Source organism: Aquarana catesbeiana, linkage group LG04 (genome assembly GCF_042186555.1).
Source record: "Aquarana catesbeiana isolate 2022-GZ linkage group LG04, ASM4218655v1, whole genome shotgun sequence".
NCBI classification, from domain to species: domain Eukaryota; kingdom Metazoa; phylum Chordata; class Amphibia; order Anura; family Ranidae; genus Aquarana; species Aquarana catesbeiana.
In genome coordinates this window covers 302,222,548-302,239,573 of record NC_133327.1, presented here as the reverse complement: position 1 = coordinate 302,239,573, position 17,026 = coordinate 302,222,548, and the positions used below count along the sequence as shown (strand labels likewise).

The window sequence follows — 17,026 nt, the reverse complement described above, 5'->3', positions numbered from 1 at the left end:
TACAGACAAAGATGGCCTCATTCATCCATTTATGTGGTCACTGGATGGCTGATTTCTGTGTACCATTCTATCTGGCTGTGTGCAATAAAACTTGAAAATAAAACCTTTTCCACATCTGTCCTTATGCATTTTTATCTATTTACATAAGCAGCACCATCAAAATTGGCAGTGCTTTATCAATTTCATGGAACAAGTCGCTGCCCAGAAAGAGCTCACAAACTTATATCTCCGCCAAACTCATCAGACACAGAGTCTAGGGACTCTTTGTTTTGAAGCCAATGAACATACTAGTATGCATTTGCACTGCAGAAGCAAACTGGAGACCAGGAGAAAAACCTCGAACGAACATGGGCAGAAAACACAAACATTATGCAAAATAATCTAGACCTCAGCACTGGATGGTGAAAGTACTAACTGCTAATCCTCAATGGCAGCAATCTGGCTGTGAAATATTCACTGGTAATCTCGGTTGTAGTTGTTGCTGTCAGCACTGTCATAGCAAACAGGACACACATGTAGGCCTGCACACTTTAAACACAAATTCCAATGGGAAATCTGTGGCTTCCAAATGTAGAAACAAAAGACAACTGATTAGTGCTGGCTATTACATCCAAAACATGGAGATAATGGGCTCAGTGACACGGCAACTGAAGGTCTAGGCTACATAGCAGCTGTGATGCCTCCATTATGATGATACACTATCCAGTCAGTGTGAAATAAAACAATGGAAAGTGCACCTCCTGTTGAAGAACAAGGCAGCATGGACAATTCATTTGGTTTACTACCAAATAATCACAATTTCCAATTCACAGTATAATTGAGTGTCATTTCCAACATTATTTAAATAGATTTGCATCCAAATGAAATGCTGTCCATCAAACCAACCTAAATGCCAGCATGTACATTATTCAGTGTTCATTTCAATGTTAATGCCAGTTCCTTTTCTGTAGCTTCCAAACCAATAGCAAACACAATAGTGAAAATATTCTGCGACATTTAATAAAACATACACACACTATATTCCAACTATTTTTCACATAAAACATGAGTTTATCTGCCTCAAAAAGCTTCTATGCACTTGTTTCCTGTGTTAAAAACACATTCTAATTATAATTTGCTGTCATGGCAACCCACATTTATTTAAGAGCAACACTTTCTAAAACTGTAATGTCATGCAGTGTCACTGTTCCATTTGTAGTTTAATGAAAACTATAATATCACAATACGATTGGGAAACAGCACAATCCCATTTTCTGGTATCTTTGTATTACAGCTCAACTACATGCGGTGAAAAATGCAAATGGTACACAATTCATATGAAAGCTTTACACGTTGCTAAATTAACTGATATTGTGTGGACCATTTGGTTTTTGGGCCACCTCTGTTACTTGTGTGCTCTATAATAAGAGTTTAAATGTCAGATTACAGTGATGTTGATTTTTGTTTACACTTAAGGACAACACCACCCATACATTTTGCTATTGCTGGCTGTTTAAAGAACCAATCATCCGATACAGTCAAAAATAACATATAAGCAAGGAAATCATTAGTACTGTCAAATAAAGCATAGTGAGAGTTTTTTTCAGATTAAAAAAACATATATATATTTAGTTAGCTTGACTAATTGACATTGACCTACTACAGTTTCAAGGACAATATGAGCTACATATACATGCCAGTCATGGCCTATTTCCCACATTAGTAGATCTGGACTTGGGTATAATTAAAATATATTACGTTAATTGCTCTTGAGGATATGTTTATTCAATTTCACACAATTAAATGTGAAAAAGCCCAACCTAAACAAAGTTTCCCCTACGAAGAACATTTATTTTTGACTACATAGCTACCCTGTAAGGTTCAATATCTGCTCACTTTCAGGCTCAAATATATGCTTTTGTGGGATATAAAAAATGACAACACAATAGTATCACTTTCAGACTTTGAGAAAAGCTCCTCCCTAAATACATCTAAGCCCCACCACCACCATTGAATAGTCATCAATGCTTAAGCTTCATTGGCTAACGAAGAATCCCAAACTCGACTGGAATGTGGCTTCTAAAAAGGAATATACAATGTTACTGGTATGCACTTATGTACCAGAGCTGACAAGCACTACTGTAAATTTTATCAACACCTTAGGCGTAGCATCTTATTAAACTGTGTTGCATTATATTACTAAATAATATTTGCAAAATCACTTTATGTTTTTATATTACTGTGTCAGTTATGGTAAATATATCCAACACATATGAAGATAATTCACAGCACAGTGTAAAAGTCATCATGGTACAATATCTACTCCGCTCATTAGATGACTCGTCTATAGTTTTTACCTTTTTAAATAGAACTCTCTCCATTATACTGTATATGTTGTACATATACTAGGTAAAATTAGGCACTGTATAAAGTAATACAATAAATGAATCTTTCTGCCAGGCACTCATCTCTTCTGATTATATTTTTCACGCAACAATCACATCAAGGTTAAAAGATGCTATCATTCTACAACAATAATTTCTAAACACTGAATAGCCTCAATTCTATGCCAAGACTTTGAGTTGTGTAAATCATAAGAAATAATGGGTAAAGGGGAAATTATTTGAAATGCATATTGAATAATATATTGGCTCTAGTTTAACTTGGTAATAAAAACTATTTTGTTGTCGTTCTGGTTATTTATATGGCTAGCTAACAATAATGCAACAAAAATTAATAATGCAGTAGGCATATTACCACATCATTCAGGCTGGATTCATAGGGCATATTGAATAATATTACGAGAAGAAAACTTTCTTTTAGAACCAAATTTCCCTTTTTTCAACTTTCTTAATTTACTGATTACAATATTCACAAAATAGCACATCAAATTTATAATACAGTGGTGATCTCTGAAACAAAAGTGGAACTATTTACAAGTTCAAATGTCACTCACCACTGCAATATAACTGTACTGTATCACAGTAATTCATGCAACCTGAGGAAGTTGTACATAGTAAAGCATGTTGTTCTGGTATAATATTGTTCCATAAGAAAGCTATTTTCTCTTTGCATTCTTTCTATTTGAATTGCTGGTTTATATTTCCATAGGGATTGCACCAGCCAGTTAAAGGGAACTCATTTACAAGAGACAAAATAGTGCAGAGGGTTCACAACTGAATGGTGTGACAAGGGCTTCCATACACATCATTCTTTACATAGAAACAATACTGGGTGGAAACAACTGCCAGAACAATGCCATTTCCCAAACTGTGACAAGTGGTTCAAACCAATGTTCTTCATATACAAAAATGACTTGAAGCCTAAGAGTTCTCTCCATAGTTATACTTTGTATAATATCATAATCTTTTGCTTTGTACAGGTACACACAGTATATTTCAGTTGAAGTTGTAGGTTATATCCCATAGATAAATAAGGTGCCATCAAACATATATTGTTAAATGTGTGACTGTCCTGATAATATTTTCACCTGCAGCACAAACATAAGACTTCAGACCCCAGCGGCTGACTGCAAATGACCACTGCTATCTATATGTAAGCTTGAAGCTTGAAGATGTTCAACACTGCTAAGTCACAGCAAAGCTCAAGCTCCCTGCTGATTGTACAACACTAGATGGTACTTGGAGGATGGGGGAAGGCGCATCGGACTGCTGCAGAGAGGACTGCTGCTTGCACACAGATGGTTGTGGTTCTCTCATCAACAGGTCATTAGGATCTTAAGCATTTATGCTGCTGTTACAGGTAAAGATATCATCAAAAGACAGTAGCACATTGAACAATATATGTTTGCCTGCACCCTCTATTTATCTACGGGATATCACACAGAACTTATAAAACATAAAACAAAAAAGTGTATGAAAAACTGTGCCCAATGCGGAGTGTAGGCACAGTAGGGTTGATTTATTAAAACTGCAGAGTGCAAAATCTGGTGCAGCTCTGCATAGAAACCAATCCGCATCCAAGTTTTATTGTCAAAGCTTAAAGAGGACGTAAACTCCCCTTGTGTGTTTTTACCTATAGGTAAACCAATAATAAGGCTTACCTATAGGTAGAATATTTACTGTATACTGTGCTGTTTACGTCACCGGCGCATGAGCTCTTAAGGAACGGCTGCCCGTGCCGCTTCTTCAGGGTCTGTGCCATGACCGGAGGCTCCCGTGTGCAAGCACGGGAGTGACGTCATTGTGGCTCCGGCCAATCACAGTGTCAGGGCCTGCGAACCTGGAAGAAACACCAGGGGAAGATGTCGGCTGTGTCAGCGGTGTGCGGGCGCCACTGCAGGGCTTCATTCTAAGGCAGGGATCTCCAAACTATGGCCCTCCAGCTGTTGAAAAACTACACATCCCATAAGGCATTGTAAAACTCTGGCATACACACAGATATAGATGCATACTAGCTCATTATGCCTTTGTCTTTAAGGGTTTTAGTTTTTTTTTTTTTTTTTACCTGGGTTTACAACCTCTTTAATTGAACAAGCCGACGTTAGAAGCTGATTGGCTATCACGCACAGCTGCACTAGATTCTGAGCGCACCAGTTTTAGTAAATCTCCCCCAGTGCATGCATCTACAGAGGTCAGTGAGGGCTTTAAAATAACTTATTAATTTACTGCTTGTTAGAAATATGTAATTACTTCAATGTCCTTAGCCCAGTGTGTTTTGGGGAACACCAGTTATGTTTTCGTCCCAATGATTTTCAAAACTACTACAAATATTACCATTCATAGTTTTAGAATGTTAAGCTCCAATATTATTTTTGCTGTCCATCAGACGCAAGTTTATTGTTATAAAAATGTAATTTTGTTGCTGTTGCTTGAGGGTTGGTTCGCACCATGAATCACACATTTGAATGGGCTAATATTGCACTGGACCGCAGATAAAGTAGTGCATGATCTTCTTTTGGAAATGCACTGCAACTGGATTGCATGGTACTTCTATACCATGTGACCTGGTACAGGCAAATGCACTGCATTTGCAAACTGCATTTGGGGTGTCATTAACATCGTACAGACACCTGCTACAGACTGCAAGGGCAGTGCCTCTTGAACGCCATGCAGAAAACATGCATAGGACATAAGTTTTCTGCACCGTGTTCTGGTGTGAACCGGCCCTAAAACATTAGGTCCAATATGCATGAAAACACATTCAATGGGGTTGATTTAGGGCTCATTCACACTATAGCAGAGAGCTCAGTTGTTTTTTTTTGCATAAGAAACACAGCTCTCTGCAAGGGCACACAGAAAACAACAGTTTTCTATGTGCCCTGTTCACACTCCCCTGCAGTTGTCACCTAGAACAGTGCAGAAAACAGTTTTCTGCAGGTCTCTGTGCGAGCCCATGTTTTTATGTGCGGTTGCTCAGCTTAGAAAAAAAGGAAACATTACCTTGCCTTCCAACAGCTGCAATCATTACGGAACGCTTTTCTCTGCTAGTAGTGTGAATGTGCCCTTACTAGCGAAGCAGAGATTTTGAAAAGTGTTTATTCACTAAGCTTAGTAAATAAGGTAACGTTGTGTTCCCTTTAAATAGTCAAGTATATTTATAATAAGGGACATTTAAAATAAGAAAAAAGGTTTTGCTTCCACATGGTATGATGATTAAGGTTATAGAGGTTTAGCCTATTCACTAAACTAAGTGAACATTCAACTTGGGAAGTGAACACTTATTTTCCAAAGTGAACAGTCTAAATACAGAGAGGGGTTGATTTACTAACACTGGAGAGTGCAAAATATGGTGCAGCTGTGCATGGTAGCCAATCAGCTTCAAACTTCACCTTGGTCAATAAAGATTTGACAAAAAAAAACCTGGAACCTGCTTGGCTTCTGTGCAGAGCTGCATCAGATTTTGCACTGTCTAGGTTTAGTAAATCAACCCCAGAGTGTCTACTTTTTTAGACAATACAGCAAAAAATGACACTGTGAGACTGATTTACTAAGATCAAATAAACTGTTTACTTTACAAGGGAATCAGCTGCACAGCTTAGTGAATAAGGGAAAGCTCTGCTGACTTCCATCATGTGCAAGCAAAAATGCTGTTTTTTTCTATTTGTTTATTTCCCTTGAATGTGATTGGGTATTCTTTGCAAAGTTAACACCCTATTTACCTTTAGTAAATCACTGTTTCAGAAACTGGTTGCACAAAATTAAGCAATATACCTTTTTGCACTGCTTACCTTTGTAGTTTAGTCTCAAGTAACAGAACTTTTAAGTACTCAGTTTCTTTTTTTTGACTACATCAAAGCCAGTGAGCTTAGATAACATCACTTTGATCAAATGCCATGTATATATTGTAACTATAAAATATTTCCAAAGGAATCACTCTACAACTTGCAGATATAGCACAGGTCTGTGTGTGTTGAGTAAAATAAACCAATAACTGTTTTTATAAACATGCTTGCTTGATAGAATAGATTTTAAACGTCAAACATTTACTCTACCAATTCCAATAGACCAGATATATACCTCCATAATGCTGCATACACTACTGCGAGCGTAATCAAGGCCAAACAAGAGAGACCACAGCCGATTATCAGGGTGACTGAAGGAGTACCTGAATATTCCATGATCTGTAAATTGAAACATATGCAAAGCAGAATGTTAATTGCCACTGTCTACCATTTGTCATTTATTTGTATAGAAAGTGGTCTATGTAATAAAGCATGTAATGAGAATTGGTAATAACTGCCATAACCCATGGTGGCCAACTAGATTTCACCTGGTAGATGTTTGAAGCGCTCTAAGCAAGAGAAGATAGTTTTAGGTACCTGAGTACCCGATATGAGTTACTGAAGAGCAAAGTGATGTTTGCTCTCTCTCTCTCTCTCTCTCTCTCTCTTTCTCTCTCTCTCTCTCTCTCTCTCTCTCTCTCTCTCTCTCTCTCTCTCTCTCTCGTAATAGAATCAACATGGGTAATGTTTGATAATTTACAGTTATAGAACCTGAGTACAACTTTAAGACAGCGCACAACCTTCATGAGTAAATAGATTTGAGCTGGCATGCCCTGAAGTTTTTTGGAATGTTGAGAAATTAGAACAAGTAAAACCAACAGGAATTACTATTTGTTAGCTAGTTGCAAATGTCTCAGCAGTCTTCAAACAACAACAAGCATATTTTTTAATTTCTTAAAGTTGCTAGTTAACATATCTCTAAATCCCAAACTTTTTTTTTTTATATATAAAGTATGGGAGAGTTAAAACATCTGTCTTTTTTTGCCATCTGCGTCACAGGGAGATTGTGCGTTTACTTCCTGTTCTGTAAACTCATCAGGAAGTAAGTGTTTATATTTCCAATGCAAGAGCAATCCCCTCTGAGACAGTTGTCAAAGGAACAAGTGTTGCCATTGGAAGGTATTCCCTCTATTCCTGCTGTGGTGCTCACTCGCAGTTTTGGAATTACCATCTGTGTCCCATTAGGGAGATTTTCCCTTCACGTCCTGTCCTGTAGACCAAACAGGAAGTGAGTGTTTATCTTTCCAATGCAAGAGCAATCCCTTCTTAGACAGTTGTGAAAGGAGCATGTGTTGCCTTTGAAAGATATACCCTCTATTCCTGTTTTGGTGGCCACTCACAGTTTTGGAATTGCCATCTGTGTCCCATTAGGGAGATTGTCCCTTCCTATCCTATAGACTCAACAGTAAGTGGGCTTTTATCTATCCAATGTAAGAACAATCCCCTCTTAGATAGTTGTCAAAGGAACAAGTGTTGCCATTGGAAAGTATTCCCTCTATTCTTGCTTTAGTGGCCACTGACAGTTTTGGAGTTGCCATCTGTGTCCCATTAGAGAGATTTTACCTGCACTTCCAGTCCTGTAGACTAAAATGGGAAGTGAGTGTTTATCTTTTCAATGCAAGAGCAATCCCCTCTAAGACAGTTGTCAAAGGAACAAGTGTTGCCATTGGAAAGTATTCCCTCTATTCCTGCTTTGGTGGCCGCTCACAGTTTTGGAATTGCCATCTGTGTCCCATTAGGGAGATTTTCCCTTCACATCCTGTCCTGTATAGACTCAACAGGAAGTGCATGTTTATATTTCCAATCCAAGAGCAATCCCCTCTTAAACAGTTCTCAAAAGAACAAGTGTTGCCATTGGTAGGTATTTCTGCTATTCCTGCTTTGGTGGCCAGTTTTGGGAAGTTTTGTAACTGTGAGAGTTTTGGAATTGCCATCTGTGTCCCATTAGGGAGATTTCCCCTTTACTTCCTGTCCTATAGACTCAACAGTAAGTGAGCATTTATCTTTCCAATGCAAGATCAATCCCCTCTTCAACAGTTGTCAAAGGAACAAGTGTGCCATTGGAAGGTATTTCCTCTATTCCTGCTTTGGTGGCCACTCACAGTTCTTTCCTGGTTAATATTGATGATCAGGATGGGGACACATGCAGCAATAATAGCTTAACAGGTGTCCTCACCCCAAATCTAAAAAAAAAAGTTTTGCCTTTAGGTATTCTTTTGATCACTTCTGTCCATACACTATAGGCCACATTGTAATTAGTTTGCATGCTGCAATTTACTTAACCACTTGCCGACCGGCTCACACTGATAAATGACGGCAAAGTGGTTTGTTCCCGCCAATCGCCGTATAGGTACGTTTGTACCTTTAAGTGCGACAGCAAGCATGCACTCCTGCTGCATGGCGGAGAACCCGGTGCACATGGCTGGCGGCCCTGATCGCCGCCGGCCACGAGCGATCGCATGCACGAGAGCAGTAAACACACAAATTCCTGTTCTGTCAGGAGAGAAGAGACATGTTGTTTGTTACTACTAAGTAGGAACAACGATATGCCTCTTCCTCTAGTTAGTCCTAACCGCTCACAGTTAGAACCCACCCCGGGAACACAGATTTAACCCCTTGATTGCCCCCTAGTGTTAACCCCTTCCCTGCCAGTGACATTTACACAGTAATCAGTGCATTTTTATAGCAGTGATCGCTGTATAATTGTCAATGGTCCCAAAAATGTGTCAAAAGTGTCTGATCTGTCCGCCGCAATGTCGCAGTACCGCTAAAAATCGCAGATCACAGCCATTACTAGTAAAAAAAAATAAATAATAGTAAAAATGCCATTAAAATGCCATCAATCTTTCCCATATTTTGTAGACCCTATAACTTTTGCGTAAACCAATTAATATACGCATATTGCAATTTTTTTTACCAAAAATATGTAGAAGAATACATATTGGCCTAAACTGAGGAAGAAATTTGTTTATGTAAAACATTTTTGGGGATATTTATTATAGAAAAAAGTAAAAAAATATTGTTTTTTTATCAAAATTTTATAGCGCAAAAAATAAAAACTGCAGAGGTGATCATATACCACCAAAAGAAAGCTCTATTTGAGGGGAAAAAGGGACGTCAATTTTGTTTTGGTACAGTGTCGCATGACCGCGCAATTGTCAGTTAAAGTAATGCAGCACCGTATCCCCAAAAATTGCCTGGTCATTATGCAGCCAAATCTTCCGGTCTGTAAGTGGTTAAAGTAGAACTATAGGAAAATTTTTTTATTTTCATTTTGGACAGAGTAAGGGAGGGTTATAACCCTTGTCAGATTTTTTTTTCACCATCTGTGTCCAATTGCAGAGTTTTCCCCTCACTTCATGTCCCAAAGCCAAACAGGAAGTGAGATGAAAACCCTGCAAATTAAGGGTCACCAGAACTAGTGTACCCATTGGAAGATTTCCCCACTATTACATTTCTGGGAACAACCCAAAATATGGGATTTTCATTTACTTTCACTCTCAATGGTAAACAGAGCAAAAAGAGAGGGTGAATGGGGACAGCAATAAACACTGGCAGGTGTTCTAAACCATCTGCACTCTATCTAAGGCTGGCCATACATGTTAAATTTTCTTGTACAGTTTTCCTTTAGATTTACCTATATAGTGCAAGGACCTACATAATTGGATACATTTTAAAGTTGTTTAGTTCAACCTCCTATATGTTTTTTTGGTAAAGCTAAAGAAAAATGTAACAAGAAAATTGAAAATGTATGGCCAGCCTAAAGGTTGGCCTTACACTATACACTTTCTTGTACAATTTTCCTTTAGATTTACCAAAACCATATAATATGAGGTCAAATCTAAGCACTTTGAATGTGTATGTATTCAGTCAGGCCCTTACACTACATAGTTGAAGGTAAATCCTAAAAGACATTGAACAGCAAAAGTTGTATAGTGTGTATCCAGCTTTAGGCTGGCCTTACACTATACACTTTTCTTGTACGATGTTCCCTTAGATTTCACAAAACCATATAATATGAGGTCAGATCTAAACACTTTGAATGTGTATGCAATCAGTCAGGCCCTTGCACTACATAGTTGAAGGTAAATCTAAAGGAAATTGAACAACAAAAGTTGTGTACTGTGTATCCAGCTTTTGGCTGGCCATACATTATACACTTTTCTTGTACAATGTTCTATTAGATTTACCAAAACCATATAATATGAGGTCAGATCTAAACACTTTGAATGTGTATGGAATCAGTCAGGCCCTTGCACTACATAGTTGAAGGTAAATCTAAAGGAAATCGAACAACAAAAGTTGTGTACTGTGTATCCACTTTAGGCTGGCCATACACTATACACTTTGCTTGTACAATGTTCCATTAGATTTACCAAAACCATATAATATGAGGTCAGATCTAAACACTTTGAATGTGTATGCAATCAGTCAGGCCCTTGCACTACATAGTTGAAGGTAAATCTAAAGGAAATCGAACAACAAAAGTTGTGTACTGTGTATCCAGCTTTTGGCTGGCCATACATTATACACTTTTCTTGTACAATGTTCTATTAGATTTACCAAAACCATATAATATGAGGTCAGATCTAAACACTTTGAATGTGTATGGAATCAGTCAGGCCCTTGCACTACATAGTTGAAGGTAAATCTAAAGGAAATCGAACAACAAAAGTTGTGTACTGTGTATCCACTTTAGGCTGGCCATACACTATACACTTTGCTTGTACAATGTTCCATTAGATTTACCAAAACCATATAATATGAGGTCAGATCTAAACACTTTGAATGTGTATGCAATCAGTCAGGCCCTTGCACTACATAGTTGAAGGTAAATCTAAAGGAAATCAAACAACAAAAGTTGTGTACTGTGTATCCAGCTTTAGGCTGGCCATACACTGTACACTTTTCTTGTACAATGTTCCATTAGATTTACCAAAACCATATAATATGAGGTCAGATCTAAACACTTTCAATTTGTATGTAATCAGGTAGGCCCTTGCACTACATAGTTGAAGATCAGGGTAGGCAATCTGGGTCCCTTCAGGTGCAGTGGAACTACATTTCCTATGAGGCATTGCAAGGCTGGCAGTTACAATTACTCTCAGAGGCATGATCTGACTTGTAGTTCTGCAACAGCTGGAGGGCCTCAGGTTGCCTACCCCTGCTTTAGATTTACCAAAACCATATAATATGAGGTCAGATCCAAACACTTTCAATTTGTATGTAATCAGGCAGGCCCTTGCACTACATAGTTGAAGGTAAACCTAAAGGAAATCAAACAACAAAAGTTGTATAGTGTGTATCCAGCTTTAGGTTGGCCATACACTATACACTTTTCTTGTAAAATGTTCCATTAGATCAGAGGTAGGCAATCTGGGGCCCTCCAGCTGTTGTGGAACTACATTTCCCATGAGGCATTGCAAGGCTGGCAGTTACAATTACTCCCAGAGGCATGATGGGACTTGTAGTTCTGCAACAGCTGGAGGGCCCCAGGTTGCCTACCCCTGCTTTAGATTTATCAAAACCATATAATATGAGGTCAGATCCAAACACTTTCAATTTGTATGTAATCAGGCAGGCCCTTGCACTACATAGTTAAAGGTAAACCTAAAGGAAATCGAACAACAAAAGTTGTATAGTGTGTATCCAGCTTTAGGTTGGCCGTACACTATACACTTTTCTTGTACAATGTTCCATTAGATCAGAGGTAGGCAATCTGGGGCCCTCCAGCTGTTGTGGAACTTTATTTCCCATGAGGCATTGCAAGGCTGGCAGTTACAAAATTCTCCCAGAGGCATGATGGGACTTGTAGTTCTGCAACAGCTGGAGGGCCCCAGGTTGCCTACCGCTGCTTTAGATTTACCAAAACCATATAATATGAGGTCAGCCCTAAACACTTTGAATTTGTATGCAATTAGGCAGGCCCTTACACTACACAGTTGAAAGTAAAGCTAAAGGAAATCGAACAACAAAAGTTGTATAGTGTGTATCCAGGTTTAGTCTGGCCATACACTATACACTTCTCTTGTACATTGTTCCTTTAGATTTACCAAAACCATAAAATATGAGTTCAGATCTAAACACTTTGTATTTGTATGCAATCAGGCAGGCCCTTACACTACATAGTTAAAGGTAAAGCTAAAGGAAATCGAACAACAAAAGTTGTATAGTGTGTATCCAGCTTTAGGCTGGCCATACACTATACACTTATCTTGTACAATGTTCCTTTAGATTTACCAAAACCATATAACATGAGGTCAGATGTAAATACTTTCAATTTGTATGTAATCAGGCAGGCCCTTGCACTACATAGTTGAAGGTAAATCTAAAGGAAATTGAAGAAGAAAAGGGTATAATGTATGGCCAGATTAAAACTGAAAAAAAAAGGTTCCCCTTTAACAGCAATAGAGACAGCACCAAAGTCATTTTAGTGAAACTATTTACATAAAATGCTCTATACAATCACTGCAATTGTTATAAAAAAAATAGTCTCGGATAAAAAAACTAAGGCATATGTGTAAAATATATTGCAAAAAACAAGCGTGACTCCACTGGTTAAGCGGTAGCGGTCATTAAACGTAAGACAATCACACTCTAGGATGCCCAGTGAATATCTGCAATCTATTAAGCAATCTAGGCTCCCCATTCCAATAGCCACTATACACTGTGTTCTTCTTCTCACAGAGTATTTCTCTGTGCAAGCAAAAACCACATTACCATACAGACTATTAACCCAAAAAGCCTTGATCCAGACATGCATTTCAGCAAGCCATCCACTTCTCCAGCCCATGTGAGCAGTTCTCCTACAATCATGGTCCATGTATACCTCTAAGAATTGCAGCACACACCAGACACCATCCTTAATTGAACATGGAAACATCTCCTCCATCCTCTACAGTGCACAAAATCAGTGTTGCATGTTATGTACAAAAAGCCCCTTCCTACTAAAAAAAAAAAAAAAAAAAAAAAAAAAAGGGAGCCCTTTCCCCACCTAACCGCATCCTAAAAGTCACTCTTCCCTCCTTTGTTACTTACTATTTCTCTAGGTTGCTGAGCCAAAATGGCGAAGGTAGATAGACGATCACATAAGCATTTCGTATGGGATGCATCGGTGAGCACCGTTTTACATCCCTGGGTGGACCAGGTTCCCAAAGAGTCGTTCCTGTAAAAAGAAAAAAAAGAAAAATGACAATAGCTTAATCCTTGGATGGTTAATAATAATAAAGAAGGAATAAAAAAAAAAAGATTAAACAATAAATAAACAGAGAAAGCCGCAGCCTAATGGAGAGCAGCGTTTACTTCTTCCAGCACGGAGACGACGTCTACTCGTTGGTGTAGGAAGGGGCTCCAGTGCTGGGGCTGCGGGCAGGGAGCTGTCCACCCGCTCTGGTGCTGAACGCAGCTCTGGCCAGCCCCTCTCCTCCAGCAGCAGCCGCACAGTCCTCCAGCAGCAGCGGCAGAGGCACCATTCGTTTCATATCACTGAGAAATATGGAGCTGCTTATTCCTTCCCTGCTGCACCCTCACTTAACACTACGTATTTTATTTAGCTCTGTATTCTTATTTTTATTTATTTATTTATTTTTTTTTTTGCTTTCCGTTAAATCCTCAATCCTTTCTAGCTGTATTAATTAAAAAGCGGCTGAATGTGAGAGGTGTCGGAAAGAGAAGGGAGGGGGGGGATTGGATTTCACCCTGGAAACGGGCAGCGTCGGATTGCTCCACACTGCCTGCGCCTTACCTCTGGAGGGGAGGGGGGAGCAAGACAGAGAGGGTTTAGGCTACAAATGCAGAGGGAGATGGCAAAAAAAAAAAAAAAAAAGCCTTGAAGCTTTTGATGAAATCGTTTGAACACAATCCTTTAGAGAAGGGTTAAATGTCGCTTTTTTGTCCCCCCCTTCTATGCGCCTTTATTTCCCTCCCCTCCTTCTTCCTTTCCTGGAATAATATCTCAAGGCCACCCAGCATTCAACCAATGCACACACTGCCATGGCACCACTTAGTCATCTGAATTAACCCCCTCTCTCCCTCCTCCGCTGCAGGATGGCAGTCTAATGCTCCTACATAGTACATACATACGTCTGTAGGACTGATGCGCCAAAGCTAACACGAGGAGAGGAGATTCGTTAAAAAAAAAAAAAAATGACAGTCTAGGGGGAAAAAAATGATAGTCTTGGAGAAAAAAAATGACAGTCTTGGGGAAAAAAATGAGTCTTGGGGGGAAAAAAAAGAAAAGAATATACAGTCTTGGGGGAAAAAAATGAGTCTTGGAAAAAAAAAAAAGAACGACAGGCTGAGATTGAAAAATGCCAGTCACATGGCTCCTTGTGTTAAAGCTTGGTGAATGGAGCCTTCAGCGTGGAGATGGTATTTAACCTGCATTCATGTTTTATGATAGAAGCATCGGAATTCCAAGGAAGGCACATAGCTTTCCTTCAATACAACATTATAAGGCACTGCAAGGCTGATCTGCATTAACAAACGATTTCATATATACTTGCAGCTGTCAGTGTGGACGGTTTACATTCTAACAGGCAGTCTTGAAGAGCATGGAATTTTTTTTTTTTTTTTATCCTTTGCCTTTAATATTTACAGCTGAATGTATCAATGCATTGCGGATAAGACGTGGCTGTGCCCCCTGGCGGCGAAGGGGTTAACACCTTGCAGTATTGTCTTTCTACTCTAGCTAACAAGCCTAACACTCAGCAAATATCCTTCAGGGAGATCGATATGAAATCAGGAAAGATAAAAAAGAAGAAAAAAAATCTGATAAAATTACTCAGTGGGTACTAAATATCAGGATAAGATAAGGTGTATCAGTTCTTAGCTACATTCAATGGCTTAGCATGCTTTTATAAATCAGTATGGTTAGATGTTTGAATCCAATAGACACAATTATCTTTGCGTGATACTGATACAATAGTAGCAAAGCAGTAACTGTTTTATATTTGTTTGTTTATGTTTGATTTATTTTTTATGCAAGGAGCATGCTACTTAATTGCAGTTCTTGTAACATCGTGCCTACATTTATGGAACAACTGTTATAATCAGAGTATCATTACCATTTTAGCATAATGGGGACAAATTACTTATGGAGCCGTTTTCACCATGGCTTGTGTTCACTTCAAATAACCAATCAAGGTGTGTGTGTGTGGTCTTAGGGATGCCAACAATTCCTTTCAACCTGATTGGGCACTTGAGGCTCAGGGTACATTAATACATTACCTATGTCTGAAATACATTTGTACTGAGAGAAATACCATATATAGGCTGCCTATGCCGATTTGTACCACTTGACACGCGTCCACCTGCAATGTACTGCGGGTGAGTGGCCGCTGCAGCTGAAGCGATGCACCCATATGTCGCTGCCTGCTTAGGCATTTGTGGGCACCTACATACCCTGCCCTGTACAATTAATTACAGCAGGAGCCTGTCAGCAAGTCCTGGCCAATGATTAATGACTGGGACCTGCTGATCATGTGCAATCACAGACCAGAGCTCTGTGTTGGTAAACAACACAGAGCTCTGTACAGAGGGAGCGATCTGTCAGTTTCTCATCCCTGCAAAGCAGGGATGAGAAACTGAGAGATCTTTAATAAAAAGCAACACCCTTTACAGCACACATTACACCCCCTGATCACCCTAGATGTTAACCCCTTCCCAGCCAGTGTCATTAGTACAGTGACAGTGTATAGTATTATAACTAATCACTGTACTAATGTCACTGGTAATGTCAGTGGCAGTCAGTTCCCCTCAGCGTCAGTTAGTGTCAGATTGCTCACCACACCATCGAAGTCCCATTATAAGTCGCTGATCGATGCCATTAGTAGTATAAACAAATCCAGTATATATACCATAGTTTGCAGGTGCTATACTTTTCACGCAAGGCAATCAATATGCACTTTTAAAATTATAGCAATATAGCAATCTTTCTAGTGGAAAGTTTTATATATATATATATATATATATATATATATATATATATATATATATATATACATATAGTGGGGACGGAAAGTATTCAGACCCCCTTAAATTTTTCATACTTTGTTATATTGCAGCCATTTGCTAAAATCATTTAAGTTCATTTTTTTCCTCATTAATGTACACACAGCACCCCATATTGACAGAAAAACACAGAATTGTTGACATTTTTGCAGATTTATTAAAGCGGAGTTCCACCCAAATATTGAACAATATCTGTATGTATTGTCTTCCTTGCCTAGATGCTGACATGCCGTTTAAAAAAATTGAAATCGCCTTAATTACCTTTTATTTTTCTATTCTTCTTTGCACTTCCTGGTTCTCCTCCCATGGGAGTAGGCATGTTTCTAGCCTCTCCCAGACTCCTGGGAGCTAGTCTCAGCTTCCCAGGATGCCACTGAGCATGTGCGGGAACGAGCGGTCAATGCTGGGAGCACAGCATTCACCACATCCAGGAAATACCTGCTTGTGGGCTTCAAATGCCCACAATGAAGATGGAAACCGCCTGCAGTGAATAATATAAGTTATTCTTTCCGACGAAATCTGACACAGGCAGACATATTACACACAATATGTGAGTATGTAATGCTGAGAAGAAAAGTGTGAATGAACTCAAAAAAAAAAAAAAACGAAAGATAGGTGGACCCCCGCTTTAAATAAGAAAAACTGAAATATCAGATGGTCCTAAGTATTCAGACCCTTTGCTCGGTATTTAGTAGAAGCACCCTTTTGATCTAATACAGCCATGAGTCTTTTTGGGAAAGATGCAACAAGCTTTTGGATTTGGGGATCCTCTGCCATTCCTCCTTGCAGATC

The 17,026-nt window shown here is 38.9% G+C and overlaps 1 protein-coding gene across 4 annotated transcripts in view; it reads right to left on the bottom strand.

Moving 5' to 3' along the window:
• The window catches only part of ADGRB3 (adhesion G protein-coupled receptor B3), a 1,384,867-nt gene that overhangs the window by 271,041 nt on the left and 1,096,800 nt on the right, over positions 1-17,026 (bottom strand). For all 4 annotated transcript variants that reach the window (XM_073626736.1, XM_073626734.1, XM_073626737.1 and 1 more), the window contains 2 exons: positions 13,262-13,388; positions 6,459-6,562 (listed from right to left, as the gene is read on the bottom strand). In XM_073626736.1, the coding sequence (XP_073482837.1) occupies positions 6,459-6,562; positions 13,262-13,388 (231 nt within the window). The remainder of the gene's footprint in view (positions 1-6,458; positions 6,563-13,261; positions 13,389-17,026) is intronic.